Consider the following 12,923-nt stretch of genomic DNA (forward strand, 5'->3'; position numbering starts at 1 on the left):
GGACTGTCAGTGTACATGTGAACAGGGGTTTCTGTGTGCCCATCGCAGAGTTTAGTGGCTTGTTCGATAACTTGTAATTCAAGTTCGGTGGCCTTCTTCTGAGCATAGTCGCTGTTGGTCACAGCGCGTGCTTTTCCGTTTTCTGTGTAGTAAGTGTTAACGGCCTACATTTTCCAGCAACATTCTTAGTATTGTGAGGCAGCGTCAGTGTACATTTTTGCTACTTGGTGATTTTCTTGCACGCCTAAAATGCTCTTTGTTGTCGGTGTACCCTGCTTTCGCATTTGATGTTCGTGAGGATTGGTCTCAGTTCCCGTAACCTTTATATCATCCCAGGGTGGAAGCAGTTCGTCTAGCTGTGGCTGGGGCAGGTTCGTTCCATGCCAGCTAGATAGCTGTCGCGAACCATTGCACGTGTTCTTCAGTCTCGATCTGTTTAAGGCACTTGAAATATTGCGTTTACGCGTGCTTCAACTTCACTGCTATAGCATGCAGAGGGAGGCTTAGCATCGCGTTGATTGTGCATCTCGTCTGAATCGCATCTCATTGTGTGCGCCTATGCGCCTGCACAGAGAAGAAACATGGCGGCGTCCTTGCAGTTGCCACTTCCAATGCATGGGCTTTCTTTTCGAGTTTATTATACTATCTCTATGGCTAAGCGTCTCTGACTTGCTAGTGCTATAATCACCGCAGTAGCTTAGTGGCTAACGCGTTGCACTGCTGAGCTCAAGGTCACCCATTCAGTGGCAGTCCCTTCTAAACTCGGCTGCGAGATTAAAAGGGAGCGAAATGAACGAAAATAAAAAAGCACTCGTGCGCTCGGTAATTATTTTTATTCTTGTTAATTACCCTAGATGGTTAATGTTACTCCACAATCTACGATTATCGCGTGCCTCATAATCGAATCGCACTTTCGCTACCTAAACCCTACAGTTCAATTTCTAGCCTGTTGCGCTAACAATATTGCAAGAGTGTCAGTTTGTCATTGAAAAAAATCAGTGAGAATGTGCTCTAACTTGCTATCCGCTGTTTATCAGCCATTTTCCCATTATCTTTAAAAGCAGCTACGTCACTTCGAGCGTGCATGTCGCGAAAATAGGGCTTTCATTTTTACTGCATGGTGAAAATTTCATGTTTGTTGATGTCATCAGATTTGGAAAGAATACTGGGGCCACGTATTTTCTCTATTTTCTTGTTTACGCACGGATTGTACGAGTCATTATATTCATTGCAGAATTAAACAAAACCACTTTGAATATTTTGCTTGAAAATAAGGGGCATATGTTCAACGGTGGGTAACGCGCCATTGATGTGAAAATGTCGCAGCTAAATGAAGCCTTTGTAGTAAGTTACGTATATACTTGGAACAGCCATGGGTGATTGAAACGTGTTTCAGATACCGGGGCCATGGAATTCAGTACTTTCTTTTTGCACAACTATTATAACCACCGAAATTAAATTCCCTGAAAAGAGAGGTAATACTTTAAAACTGATGGTAGCGCTAAAAAGGACGAACAGACGGTGAACAGACGCCACGACGGCGAGGAAACGCTTGCTCGCCGTGTTTCCTCGTCATCGCGTCGTCTGTTCACTGTGTATTCGTCCTTTTTAGGGCTACCATCAGTTTTAAAGTATTCATCGACTAGCCCAGCACCAAGTTTTATTAGAGGTAATACTATAGCCTTTGTGCCTATAGCCTATTTCATTGTGCGTGCTTAAATAGCAATTTTTGTGAAAAAAAACGTCGAAGTTTCGTAGTGTAGGCGAAGTATTTCATTGTCATAAGGAAATATTAAGCAATCACACAAATATCGTTCACAGCTTTGTTGGCCGCAGAAGTCGTAGTAACTATTGGCATACTATATTAGGAAGCACAATGTCGCGCCGGCAAACGCAAACGTGAAGAACGCTGGCATGGATGAGAACTACTACGTGGCAGAGAACGCCTGCCTGAGTGCCGTTTGCACTCATGAAAAAATACTTTTATAACGTCCACCTACCCCAGCACTTACTCGAAATCCCGGATATTTCTGGGTCATTCCAAGTACTCCAGAACGTCGTGCTACAAGCATGACCAATGCAGCAGGCGGCAGCGCCACGGACGCCGGGTGCACTGATGGTGCAATACCGCATTTTTTGCTGTGTTTACTGAAGACACTACAACTATAAACATTCCGCTACCTATTTACATAACACCGCATATTCCACCCATTATGTCTTCGATAGATAGTGTAATGTCAATCATTCAAAAAAAAAAAGACCAAAATATGTGCACCTTCTGGTGTAGACGAATTTAACTCGAATAACCTAGTGCATACTAAGCCTATATTTGTGGCATGTTTCACTCTGTTGTTCTCGCAATCATATTCTGCATGTGCCTTAATGAATGCTTGCAGAGTGGGAAACGTGTTCCCAGTATTGAAAGCAGATAACAAAGACTACACCTTATAGTACCGCCCCATTTCATTAAGTCGTGTCCCTTGCACGATCATGGAAAATGTCATATACATGCATATCATCAACTTTCTAGACTCAGTAAACTTCTTTCGAGTTTCTCAACACGGTTTTGGTAAGGCGCGTTCATGTGAAACACAACTAGCAACCGTCCGACATGATATGCACGTTAATATTGATAACGTTTAAACCGAGGCCATCTATTTAGACAAATCTAAAGCTTTTTACTCTGTGTCTCAAAACCGCTTACTGATGGAATTACCCAAATTGAATTGAAATCCTCATGTACTACGTTGCATAAAGGAATTCCTTACTAATCGTTCCCTGTTCGCCCTTGTCCATAACTTCTACTCCAGATCCCTCGTTATCACTTCAGACGTCCCTAGAGGCTTAGTCTTGGGACCGCATCTTTTCGTAATATACATTTGCGATCTTACGCTGCATGATACCTTGCCTTGTTGACATGTTCGCCGACGATTGTGTGGTTTATAGTACTGGGACTAATATCCCTGAGCAAGAACCTGTTCATAATTATTTTGCTAACTTGCAAAATGGGTGCAACCATTGGCAAATAGCACTGAGCCCTAACAAGCGCCAATTTATTTCCATTTCCCGCCGTCGTAATCCTTATTGTTCTACTTACACAATAGCAAGCGTCCCAGTGGAATCAGTTGTATCCTATAGGTGATTAGGCACAACCATAGAGTCTCATACAATAATTACGGGCGGGAACTCTAGCGTTAGTGTCTACGTGAACTGCAATGCGAGCAGCTTACCAGCATGGGAATTATGTGAAGCAGATGGATTTGCCTAAACTTCTTCCTTCTGGCTTTAAACGGCTTTGCAACGTTGAAAATTCGTCATTTTACACAGTGTGCTGCATAAAAAATACTTAAATATTGTGAAAATTTCCCGACGACAGGATTCAAACACGGGACCTCTAGCACAGAGGCCTGACTTTGAAACCATTAAACTACGGACGCATAGTTCAGGACAACATTTATCTGGGCTAGATCGTTCTCCCCACTTGTGATCGTCTTAGTTGGCGCTGTTCCTTCCTACGGACGCATGCATCGACAAGCAATGTGAAAAGCCATTTCGAATTTACGACGGGCATGCCAATGCCTTGAGGCGCTTGCGCGTTTCGACTTCGCCACTTCGACGATCTCAATCGTTACTATTAGTCTCCATTGTGCGTGTTCGCAGCGTCTTCTGCACTTCGAAGAATATAGGTTGCTGTGAAATTTACGACAATGAAGGCATATAAGGCTTTAATTATACAAAGCCCGAAGAATGTCTGAATCCACAAGCACGAAGACCAGACAAATCCATGTGCTTCCGATCATTCCGGTGGTGGGTAATGACTGCAGCGCCAGAGCTCCGTCTAGTATATTGTAGTAAACTATATGGGCACTATAACTATATAACACTGTCCCACAACTTTAGCTGCAATGTGCATCCAACTAATGTTTTTTTGTCAGCGAACAAGACCCTTGAATACATGAAACGTCACCGTCATCATGCTCCACAATACGTGAAACTATTCGCATACAAATCGTTTGTCAGACCATATCTGCAATCTGCCGCCACCATCTGGAAGCCTTACCAAACCTATACCGTCAATGCACTCAAATCAGAATCGGGTGACTAGATTCATCCATTCTTAATATTCATATATGATCAGTATTTCAGTCTTAAAGGCCGAATATAGCTCGACCTCCCTTGCATTCCATTGTCCACGCTCTCTTCATCATAAATATTTTTACAGCTCGCTAGACCGCCCACCTTACATCAAGCCATCATCTTCACGCATGCCACAGCGCACCAGCCATCAACTCCAAGTTTCTCGTCCTCGAATACGAAGTGCCACTTTTAAAGCTTCCACATTTCCTCGGGCTGCGAAATACTGCGACGATTTACACTTCAATGTCGCTGCCATCACATGCCACTCAGAATTTCTGGAAACTGTTCAAACTTGTATTTCACCGTAACATCTGCCTTTTATTGTGTGTACATGTTATCCATGCCTTATGTAATACCGCGAATGTGGTTTTTTATTATAATGGAATGAAATGATAAAGAACCTCCATATCAGAAGGAAGGAGATTGGGCCTGCATCTCGCTTCAACCCCCTTGTGATAAGTGAGATTACGCGATCTCCATGGCAAGACATGCGAGACAACGGCGCACATCTATGAACCGCCATCTCGGCTCGCCTATACCCTTCGCCCCCGCCACAGATTACTTCGAAGATAAAGCGCGGCCAGCGTTGGCGCTCAACTGCACGGAGCCGTTTCTGCGTGTACGGAGACAGTGACTACAACATTTAGCACATAATCTTATAATCAAAAGAAATAAAGAGAGTAATTTTTAATCAAAGAGTAGCTGTTTTCTTAAAGCAACCACTTTGGAAACCGTCTATAACTACAGCGGTTATTTAAGGGAATTGTGTGGGCATTTCGTCACCGCTATGGGAACTGCTAAGCAAACTCGCAACTCATTTACATTGTCAGCCGAAAGTAATCACAGCGCCAACTTCTACCACTTTAAGGTCACAAAATAAACATAGCACCAAGAAAGAGACAGGAAATATACCTTTGACACCTTGGGTGAGAACGTGGAGAACTATCGGGAAAACTTCAGAAAGAATGGCGGGAAAGCCACTAACAGTGGCGCGTACTGCGATGCCACAGGGATCCACTGCTCATGTTCGTTTTCGGTAGTATATCTGGTTCCGTTTGCCTGAAGAAGAAGAAATAACGTGCTCCTGTGTAAGGAAGTTTTCTTATGAGTTCCCTAATTTTACATCAACCAAGTATAATCTCGTATTGAGAAAACTTGCCGCATCAATATATGTCAGTAAATCACCGCGATGTTCAGTTTCAAACTTCGTTGCGCGTTTCGTAACCTAGTGTTTCCATTTGCTTTGATGTTAACGAGGCCTTTCATGCGCTCTCGCCGCGCTCGGTTTCGATGACTCAGAGTTGCAATTCTATGATAGGTATATCGAATGAGGCTCGATTTTCAAGCTTAAAAAACGTGTTTGCATCTGAATGCGGCTACCCCTTAAATTTTTCATATGAACAACTGGCCCCAAATCTCAAAGGACAAGTTAAATAATTTTTCTTAATTAGCCTTCGGTCTCACGTCATTAGCGGCAAATATATTTGCGCCTCACCTAGTAAGTCCATTGCAAGAAACTCTGCGTGCGCTACACAGATAATCTTTCTTTGAAGTATGTCCGCAGTTAAAAAAAAAGAAAGGAAATGGACGGAAGATTGTTTATCCCCACATGAGGCAGGTGTTGACATTGACGTCGAGCTCAGAGCTGCGCTCTTTTGGGGATCGCACTTCGGACGGATTAGTGTGGTGTGCACTGTGGACTCGTGCAGGTGCAATTTACCGAAATGCGGCTGCCACTTCTCGGACGTCCTGATCAATCAATCAATCAATATTTATTTTTGACAAAAGAAATAGAAGATGGGTATAAGTACACATTCGGAGGTCCCGAAGTAACAACTGTCGGGGGGACCTCCTAACAAAACATGAAAAGGGGATAGTAGGATCGTGGCAAACAGTGAGTCATGTCATATATTATACAGTTTCTACATCGGAAATAAACGATAAGATAGAAAAAAAATCTGTTAACAATATCACAGGTATATTCACAGAGTTAAAAAAAATAATTGAAGAAATCTAATAATCTAATAATAATCTAATAAGAAAAATATTTGAACAAATTGAATAATCGTCGCGTAGGCGAAGTCAGAGTCCTGGCTCTGCTCGTTTTGCGAAATGAATTTCTCCAATTAAATTGAGAATGACGTGATATAAGTATAAACTCCAGCCCGACACTTTGCAGATATAGAAGCGTGGTGGTAGGGCTGTATGACGTGTATTTCGAAGTGAAGTCTACGATTCAGTCCACCGATTCCATCGTATGGCCTCCGAGTCACCCGCCACAGTGATTCAATGGTCCGGGGCTTCTTGTAGATCGCGAGGTTGTGGTTCAGATTAGCCGTTGTGGTGGCTATATTTCGAAGTGGAACAGAGAAATGTACTAGTGCACTTAAATTTAAGTGCAATTTTGAATAGCACACGGAAGTCAGAATTAGTCCGCAGCTGTCGGAACTACCGCACCTATCGTAGCCACGTTGTCGCTACGGGCTGTTAGACCCAATCAGTAAGTCAGTCAATCTATGAACTAATGAATGAATGAATCAATCGATCAATCAATCAATAAATTCTGACTGACAAAATTATTTATTCGTAACTTGGAACTACATAGGTCGCGAACTAGATACAGTCAGCAAACGTTAATTTTACCTTCTAAGTCACTTTCGTATCTTTGTACCATCTTTCCGAAACAATCTTGTGAATTGCTTGTTTTGTTCGTCACTCACCTAATGAATAATACAGCGAAGGCCTTGCTCAGGTCCAGGGAAATGGTTTAGTCCGGGGCCTTCCATGCGAACAAGTAAATAGTTTATTCAATACATCAATCAAATCAAATCAATCAATCAACGAATTATACGATCGCATTAAATCACCGAAGCCGCCGTGGTTGCTCAGTGGCTATGGTGTTGAGCTGCTGAGCGCGAGGTCACGGGATTGAGTCCCGGCACGGCGGGCGCATTTCGATGGGGGCGAAATGCGAAAACACCCTGTACTTAGATTTAGGTGCACGTTAAAGAACCCCAGGTGGTCAAAATTTCCGGAGTCCCCCACTACGGCGTGCCTAGAACGACAGAAAGCTGAGCTAGTTGGTAAGGATTCATTATGACAAACTAGAAGTGAGGCGTGCAGACAGGACACACGAGTAGAGAAGTGGACAACACGAACGCCGACTATCAACTGAAGGGAGCACTGAGGCGAAAAATGAAAGAAGACACAAAACTCATCTGCGCATGCTCAGGAATGGTAACACCACGTGTCAATCGGGTACACGTGCTGGTCTACGTGAGAGATAACTGTTAAGGCACTTAATCTCTTCCTTATGTAAAGTAATCGAAGGCTGACTCACGCACGCACTTCCACCATTATAGATATGCCAAGCCTCTACCATAAGACGCGTATCTTCATTCTTATGCCTGTACAGTATCGCGCATTCATCTAACTTTGGCTTGCAGTTACAATCTCGGCAATGTAGCGAAAGATTAGAAGCCGATCCACCGGTTAACGACCTTTTATGCTCCATTAGCCTGTGATTGATACACCGTCCCGTTTGCCCTACGTAGAACTGGCCACAGCTAAGGGGAATTTGATATACCACACCCATACGACATTCTGTAAAACTGTTGTTCTTATTGTGCTTCACTGGACAAATATCTGTTCGTTTTTTGCCTTTAACCCGCTCCTTTTTATTCTGTACGGCAGCGCATATCTTACCTAGCTTATTGGGAGCAGTGAAAGCAACATTAACATCATATTTACTAGCAACTTTTTTAAGCCTGTGCGACACTGAATGAATATACGGAATAGCCACTACTCTTTTTTTGCGATTACTGCTTTCTGTGATTACGTCCGTCCCCCTGGAAACAGACTTCTTTAGGCGCTCAGCTACAGTGGCCACCGCTACATTAGGATAACCTGCTTCTAAATAACCTCCCTTCAGTTGATAGTCGGCGTTCGTGTTGTCCACTTCTCTACTCTTGTGTCCTGTCTGCACGCCTCACTTCTAGTTTGTCATAACGGCGTGCCTCATAATCAGAAAATGGTTTTGGCACGTAAAACCCAATAATTTCATTTTTCCAGATCACCGAATAAAGCAATAGCCCTGGCATATCATTTTCCTCCTATCAAATGTACGTAAGGATATATTCGCGCCTCGTGTAGTCGATATATATAAATTAGTTGTAAGAGTTGAATAATTTACCATCTTTACATCTTAAACATGTTCTTCATCAAAAGAATGTCTCTTGTCGCGACAGTGAAATCAAACTGGCCCCTAGCGTCACTTCCGCGTCGCCCCGCACCAACTTCCCTACGAATTACCCTGAGTTGCCCTGAACCATGCCCCAGGAAGCTTGGGGCGAGTAACACATGAGAAAGTGGATCACTTTTGTAGTTTCTAAGAGATTTTGACGACGTCTATAGGAGAAGCTGTGCTCATCTCACAATTCATACTGAGGCCACCGGCTTTGACGCTGAGCATACAATTTTTTTTTTCAAGATAGGGATGAGCCAATGTGCCTGTATGTGAACAAATAACAATATAGTTGTTATTTCTCTATTTGTTCCAAAGAAACACTAATAGTACATTTCTTTAAGAACATATCTTAGTGTATATTTTAGTGTAGTGTATGTTTTAGTGTACATTTGAGCAAGCGTGTTCCTGTGCGAGTGTCAAAGTATAGACCACATAATTTCCATTAGAATACTATTTACGAAATATACTTATTACATACCTGAAGTACGTATTCATTTATGTAAATTTCAGTGAATGTACATACATTCACGGTTTGCGCAAGCTTTCCTTTTTTTTTCACTAAGTGTTGGAAAAAATAATGAGCCCTGCGCTGGATAGTTTTTGCTTCAAAAGAAACAAGCTACAAGTCAGGCCGAAGTCAGTGTTAAGAGATAGCCATAGGACATATATTTGACGTTCTATTCATTTATGGATAGATTCACTTTTGTAAGTGAAAGTCCGCACCGTTGATAAAGTTCTGTATATGTGGGCAGGAGAAAGAAATCTCCAAAGATACAATACAGTGGTGTCACTGGAGCCAACATTTCAATGAAGACTCGGATCTTGTTGTTTGAAAACCTGCGAAGATGGATTTGCATTTTACGTCACTGTCTCTTAATTTCCTAAAAAGTCCTAGGTATGTGCAAATGGCGATCATATCGTACTTGCGTAAAATGTCCTCCGCTCATGTCTTTATTCCGTCATACTACATTTTGCCACTGAGGAGTGCGGCTCTTGTTGTTTTTACCTGTAAAATATATTTCCTTAACCTCTAAGTAGCTTGACAGAACAATAACACCGGACGTTGTAATGGATTTTACCGCTAAACGCCTTAGAGAAAACCTGGGTTAAAAAAGCAGCAACTGCAAAGGTGGCGGCATTTCCTACGACTATGTTTTGTAAGGCTTTAAAAGATTCGAGATATTATTATTATATTATACAGGCGGTACGTACTTGCAGAAAACGTTTAAAAATGTCCGGCGATTTTTCGGAGACATAGGATGGTCATTCATACATTTCTCAGTAGTATTTAACATCGATTGAGTGAGTTAGTGATTGAATAAGGATAACCTGTGGCCTAACATACGGGTAAGGGATCAGGTGAAAGGAAGGACGCCTGCCTCCTTTGTGAAGGCCAGCAAAGCCTTAATTCTTCCGGTGGCGTCTCCTTGCAGTGCGAGTCATTCCGCGTACAAGGCTTCCCTAGAGGTGCGGTGTGCTAGCCTCTGGGGATCACAGTGGCAGGACAGGACGACTTCGGATGTTTGAGATCTATGCTGATCGCAGGACACTTTGGGGCATCTGCTGGCTAAGAACAATTGGTGTAATGGATGCTTTAATTCTTGCCTTCAGGAGGGTAGCTGGACTGCTTTGGGAAAGCGAGCGCAAATGAGAGGGAGGATGCCAGAAATGGACTGCTGCACTTTACTCTCGTGCTACAGTTGGGTAATCTGGTTGTCTGGCACGCGTATGGATGTAGGGGAGCTGTGGGTGTGGTTCAGCAATGGTGGGCTCACTTCAAGGCTGTCGTGGGGGTCCTCACTAATTTCCTCGCCTGCAGCCTCATAAGCATACCAGTTTCCCTCTCCCCTCGTGCTGCGACAAGGTTTTCAGTGCACGAGAGTGCACACACGTCTATCATCCCGCAGGTGTTGGCAGGCTGGTTTCATGCGGTGCGCTGTGGCAGTCGTGAAGAATCTGGAGTTCATCTGAGGGCCTCTGGAGTGTCTGTGCAGGTGGCAGCAGTATCCTTTCGGTGCCCATCATGGAGTGTAATGACTTCTTCGATGGTTTGTAGTTCAAGCTTGTTTGCTGCAAAATGGGCATTGCCGCGGTGGGTCATGGCATCTGCTTGCCATTTTTCTTGCGTAAGAAGGCGTAGCGTTATACATTTTGCCGAAAGCTTTATCGTATTGTAATGCAGCGTTAGTTAATATTATTCTTACTTGGTGATTTTTTTGCGCGTGTAATGCTCTTTGTTGTCGATGTGCCCTGCCTTCGACTTTGGTTTTCGTGGGGATTGGTCTGGGTTTCGTAACAATTATTAAATGCCAGGGCGGAAGGATGTGGTCTACTTCTTGCAAGTGAAGGCTCATGCCATGCAATCTTGGTAGCAGTCGCTCACCATTCCACCACATAGCCAGCCTCGATTCAGCAACGGCGCGTTACGTGACGTGTTTCCAGACGGCTGGATTAGATAGCGCCGTTTTACTGAGGGAGGCTCATTATCGCATTGATTGCACGTCTGGGCTGAAATAAATCTCGTCATTTGCGCATGTGTGCCTGCTGTGCGCATGTGTGCATGTGTGCCTGCGCAGAGTAGCCGCATGGCGGCACCTTTGCAGTGGCTGATTCCATTGCATGGGCGCCATGAGGAGCTTTTCCTTTTGAGTTATTAACGAATTCATTATTCTAAATATCTTTATAAAGCCTGGGATGGAGTCTGCTATTGGAATCATTATTCTAAATAATTTTATGAAGCCTGCTCAACTCCTCCGGAGTTGAGTAACGACGTCGTTGGTCCAAATAAATATTTTCTCTCTGTCTCCTGTGGAGTTCATTATATTCACGCTATCCCTAAATGTTTCTAGCTGCCGGGTGTCATACCCGCCTTGGTAGCTTAGTGGCTAAGGCACGTCACTTCTGAAATCAGAATCACCCATTTGATTGCTGCCACTGCTGCCAAATTTCGGTAGTAGCATAGTGCAAAAAATATAAGAACACTCGAGTATCGATTTGGATTCACGTTAAAGAGCCCTAAATTGTTCACTTTACTCCATAATTTCCAATTATAGCGTGCCTGACAATTAAGTGGGGATGTCTCCACGTGAACCTCAAATTTCAATTTCAACCGTAAGGAGCTAGCAAAGTTTAAGTTCAAGTTCATGTTCAAGTTTATTCACATTTTTTGCGTACATGACCATATCTATAGTGACGTTATTACATTCGGTGATGAAGTAATTATGAAATTCTGAGATGAATAATCTAATAGTATACATATCAGTTAAATAGTGAAGCCTGATATACGCGGAATGCATAAGCCATGAATTATAAGAGAAAAGCTAGGCGGAACGGCATAGTACAAGAGCTAAAGGAAATAAATGAAATGAAAACAATGTATAATTTTATCACAATATACAACATAAGGGAAGCTAGAAAACATATGCGACTGAAAAAGAGAGCAGCTTTTATAAAATTGTTTAGAACAATGAATTCAATAACAGCGAAGAATAAAACCACTGCACAAAGCAGTACCGCAATAAACGAAAGCAACATTGACGCTTCCGGGAACAGTAAAAAAAAAAAAGTACAATACAATTTGCATAATTTACGCATGCCGAGTAAAGAAAAAGAAAAAAAAAACGTAACCAGAACGCACTGTGAACAACACAAGAATGTCAGAATTATTAATTTTAGTGCCATTCATCATGTAACTTGTCTAGTAGACGTTTCTAGTGGAGGCGTAGGAACATATGAACCGATGATCATGATTTAATTCAATATGGTGCAGAATCCTAAAATTGGTTCCGGGACAGCAATTAATTGTCCGCAGTTTGTTCGAATGCGGGGAAGAAGCAATTTTTGCAGAAAAGCTGGTAATGTTAGTATTTTAGAGAAACTAAGAGAACGTAAGTTGCATTCATTGGAAATACTGCGTGATGAAGGGATGAAACTCATTTTACGGTATTTTTCACCCACTTCCCCAGTGTCTTGAGAAATTTCTATGTAACTCTAGGTTTACATATCACGAAAATGGGCTTTATGTAATTTTGCTTGCAATGTAAAAATTTTAATTCTTAGCTCTTGTTAGACTTGCACAGAAAACTCGGCCCACGTATTATCCCTTTTTTCATTCTTTATGCACTGTATGTACAATTACACATATTTTTTTACAACTGAGCATAGCCCTTAGAAAACATTGCTTCAAAATAAGAGCGCATGTGTTAATTGCGCAAACAACGGTGAAATTGTCGAACTTTGCTACAGCCTCGATAGCAAATTAGGTATTAACAGCCCCGCAAGTGTTTTTTGAATGTGTTTTGCAAACGGAGGCAAGAGAATTTAGCCCGCTCTCCTGGAATAAGTATTAATGCCACCAAACACATTCACTTGAAAAGAAGGGGATTGTGCGCGAGAATTAAGGGTCCGTGCTTAACTAGCAGCATTGCTAAAAATAAAGTCATAGTTTCGTCAAAACGTCGATGCACTTCATTGAGTCAGCTAGGTATTAAACTATTTGTTTAGCGCAAAACAACAGACACAAGAAAGACGACAGGACAAG

The 12,923-nt window shown here is 42.5% G+C and overlaps 1 protein-coding gene across 5 annotated transcripts in view; it reads left to right on the plus strand.

The window, feature by feature from the left end:
- The window catches only part of LOC135908952 (uncharacterized), a 102,125-nt gene that overhangs the window by 14,417 nt on the left and 74,785 nt on the right, over nucleotides 1–12,923 (plus strand). For 2 of the 5 annotated variants that reach the window (XR_010566517.2, XM_065440812.2), the window contains one exon: nucleotides 10,291–10,431. The exons of the other annotated variants lie outside the window; for them this stretch is intronic. Coding sequence is in view for 1 of the 2 variants with exons in the window: in XM_065440812.2 (XP_065296884.1) it covers nucleotides 10,291–10,431 (141 nt within the window). In the remaining variant the exon portion in view is untranslated. The remainder of the gene's footprint in view (nucleotides 1–10,290; nucleotides 10,432–12,923) is intronic. 5 annotated transcript variants of the gene reach the window in all.

Source organism: Dermacentor albipictus, chromosome 9 (assembly GCF_038994185.2).
Source record: "Dermacentor albipictus isolate Rhodes 1998 colony chromosome 9, USDA_Dalb.pri_finalv2, whole genome shotgun sequence".
In the NCBI taxonomy this organism is placed as follows: Eukaryota; Metazoa; Arthropoda; class Arachnida; order Ixodida; family Ixodidae; genus Dermacentor; species Dermacentor albipictus.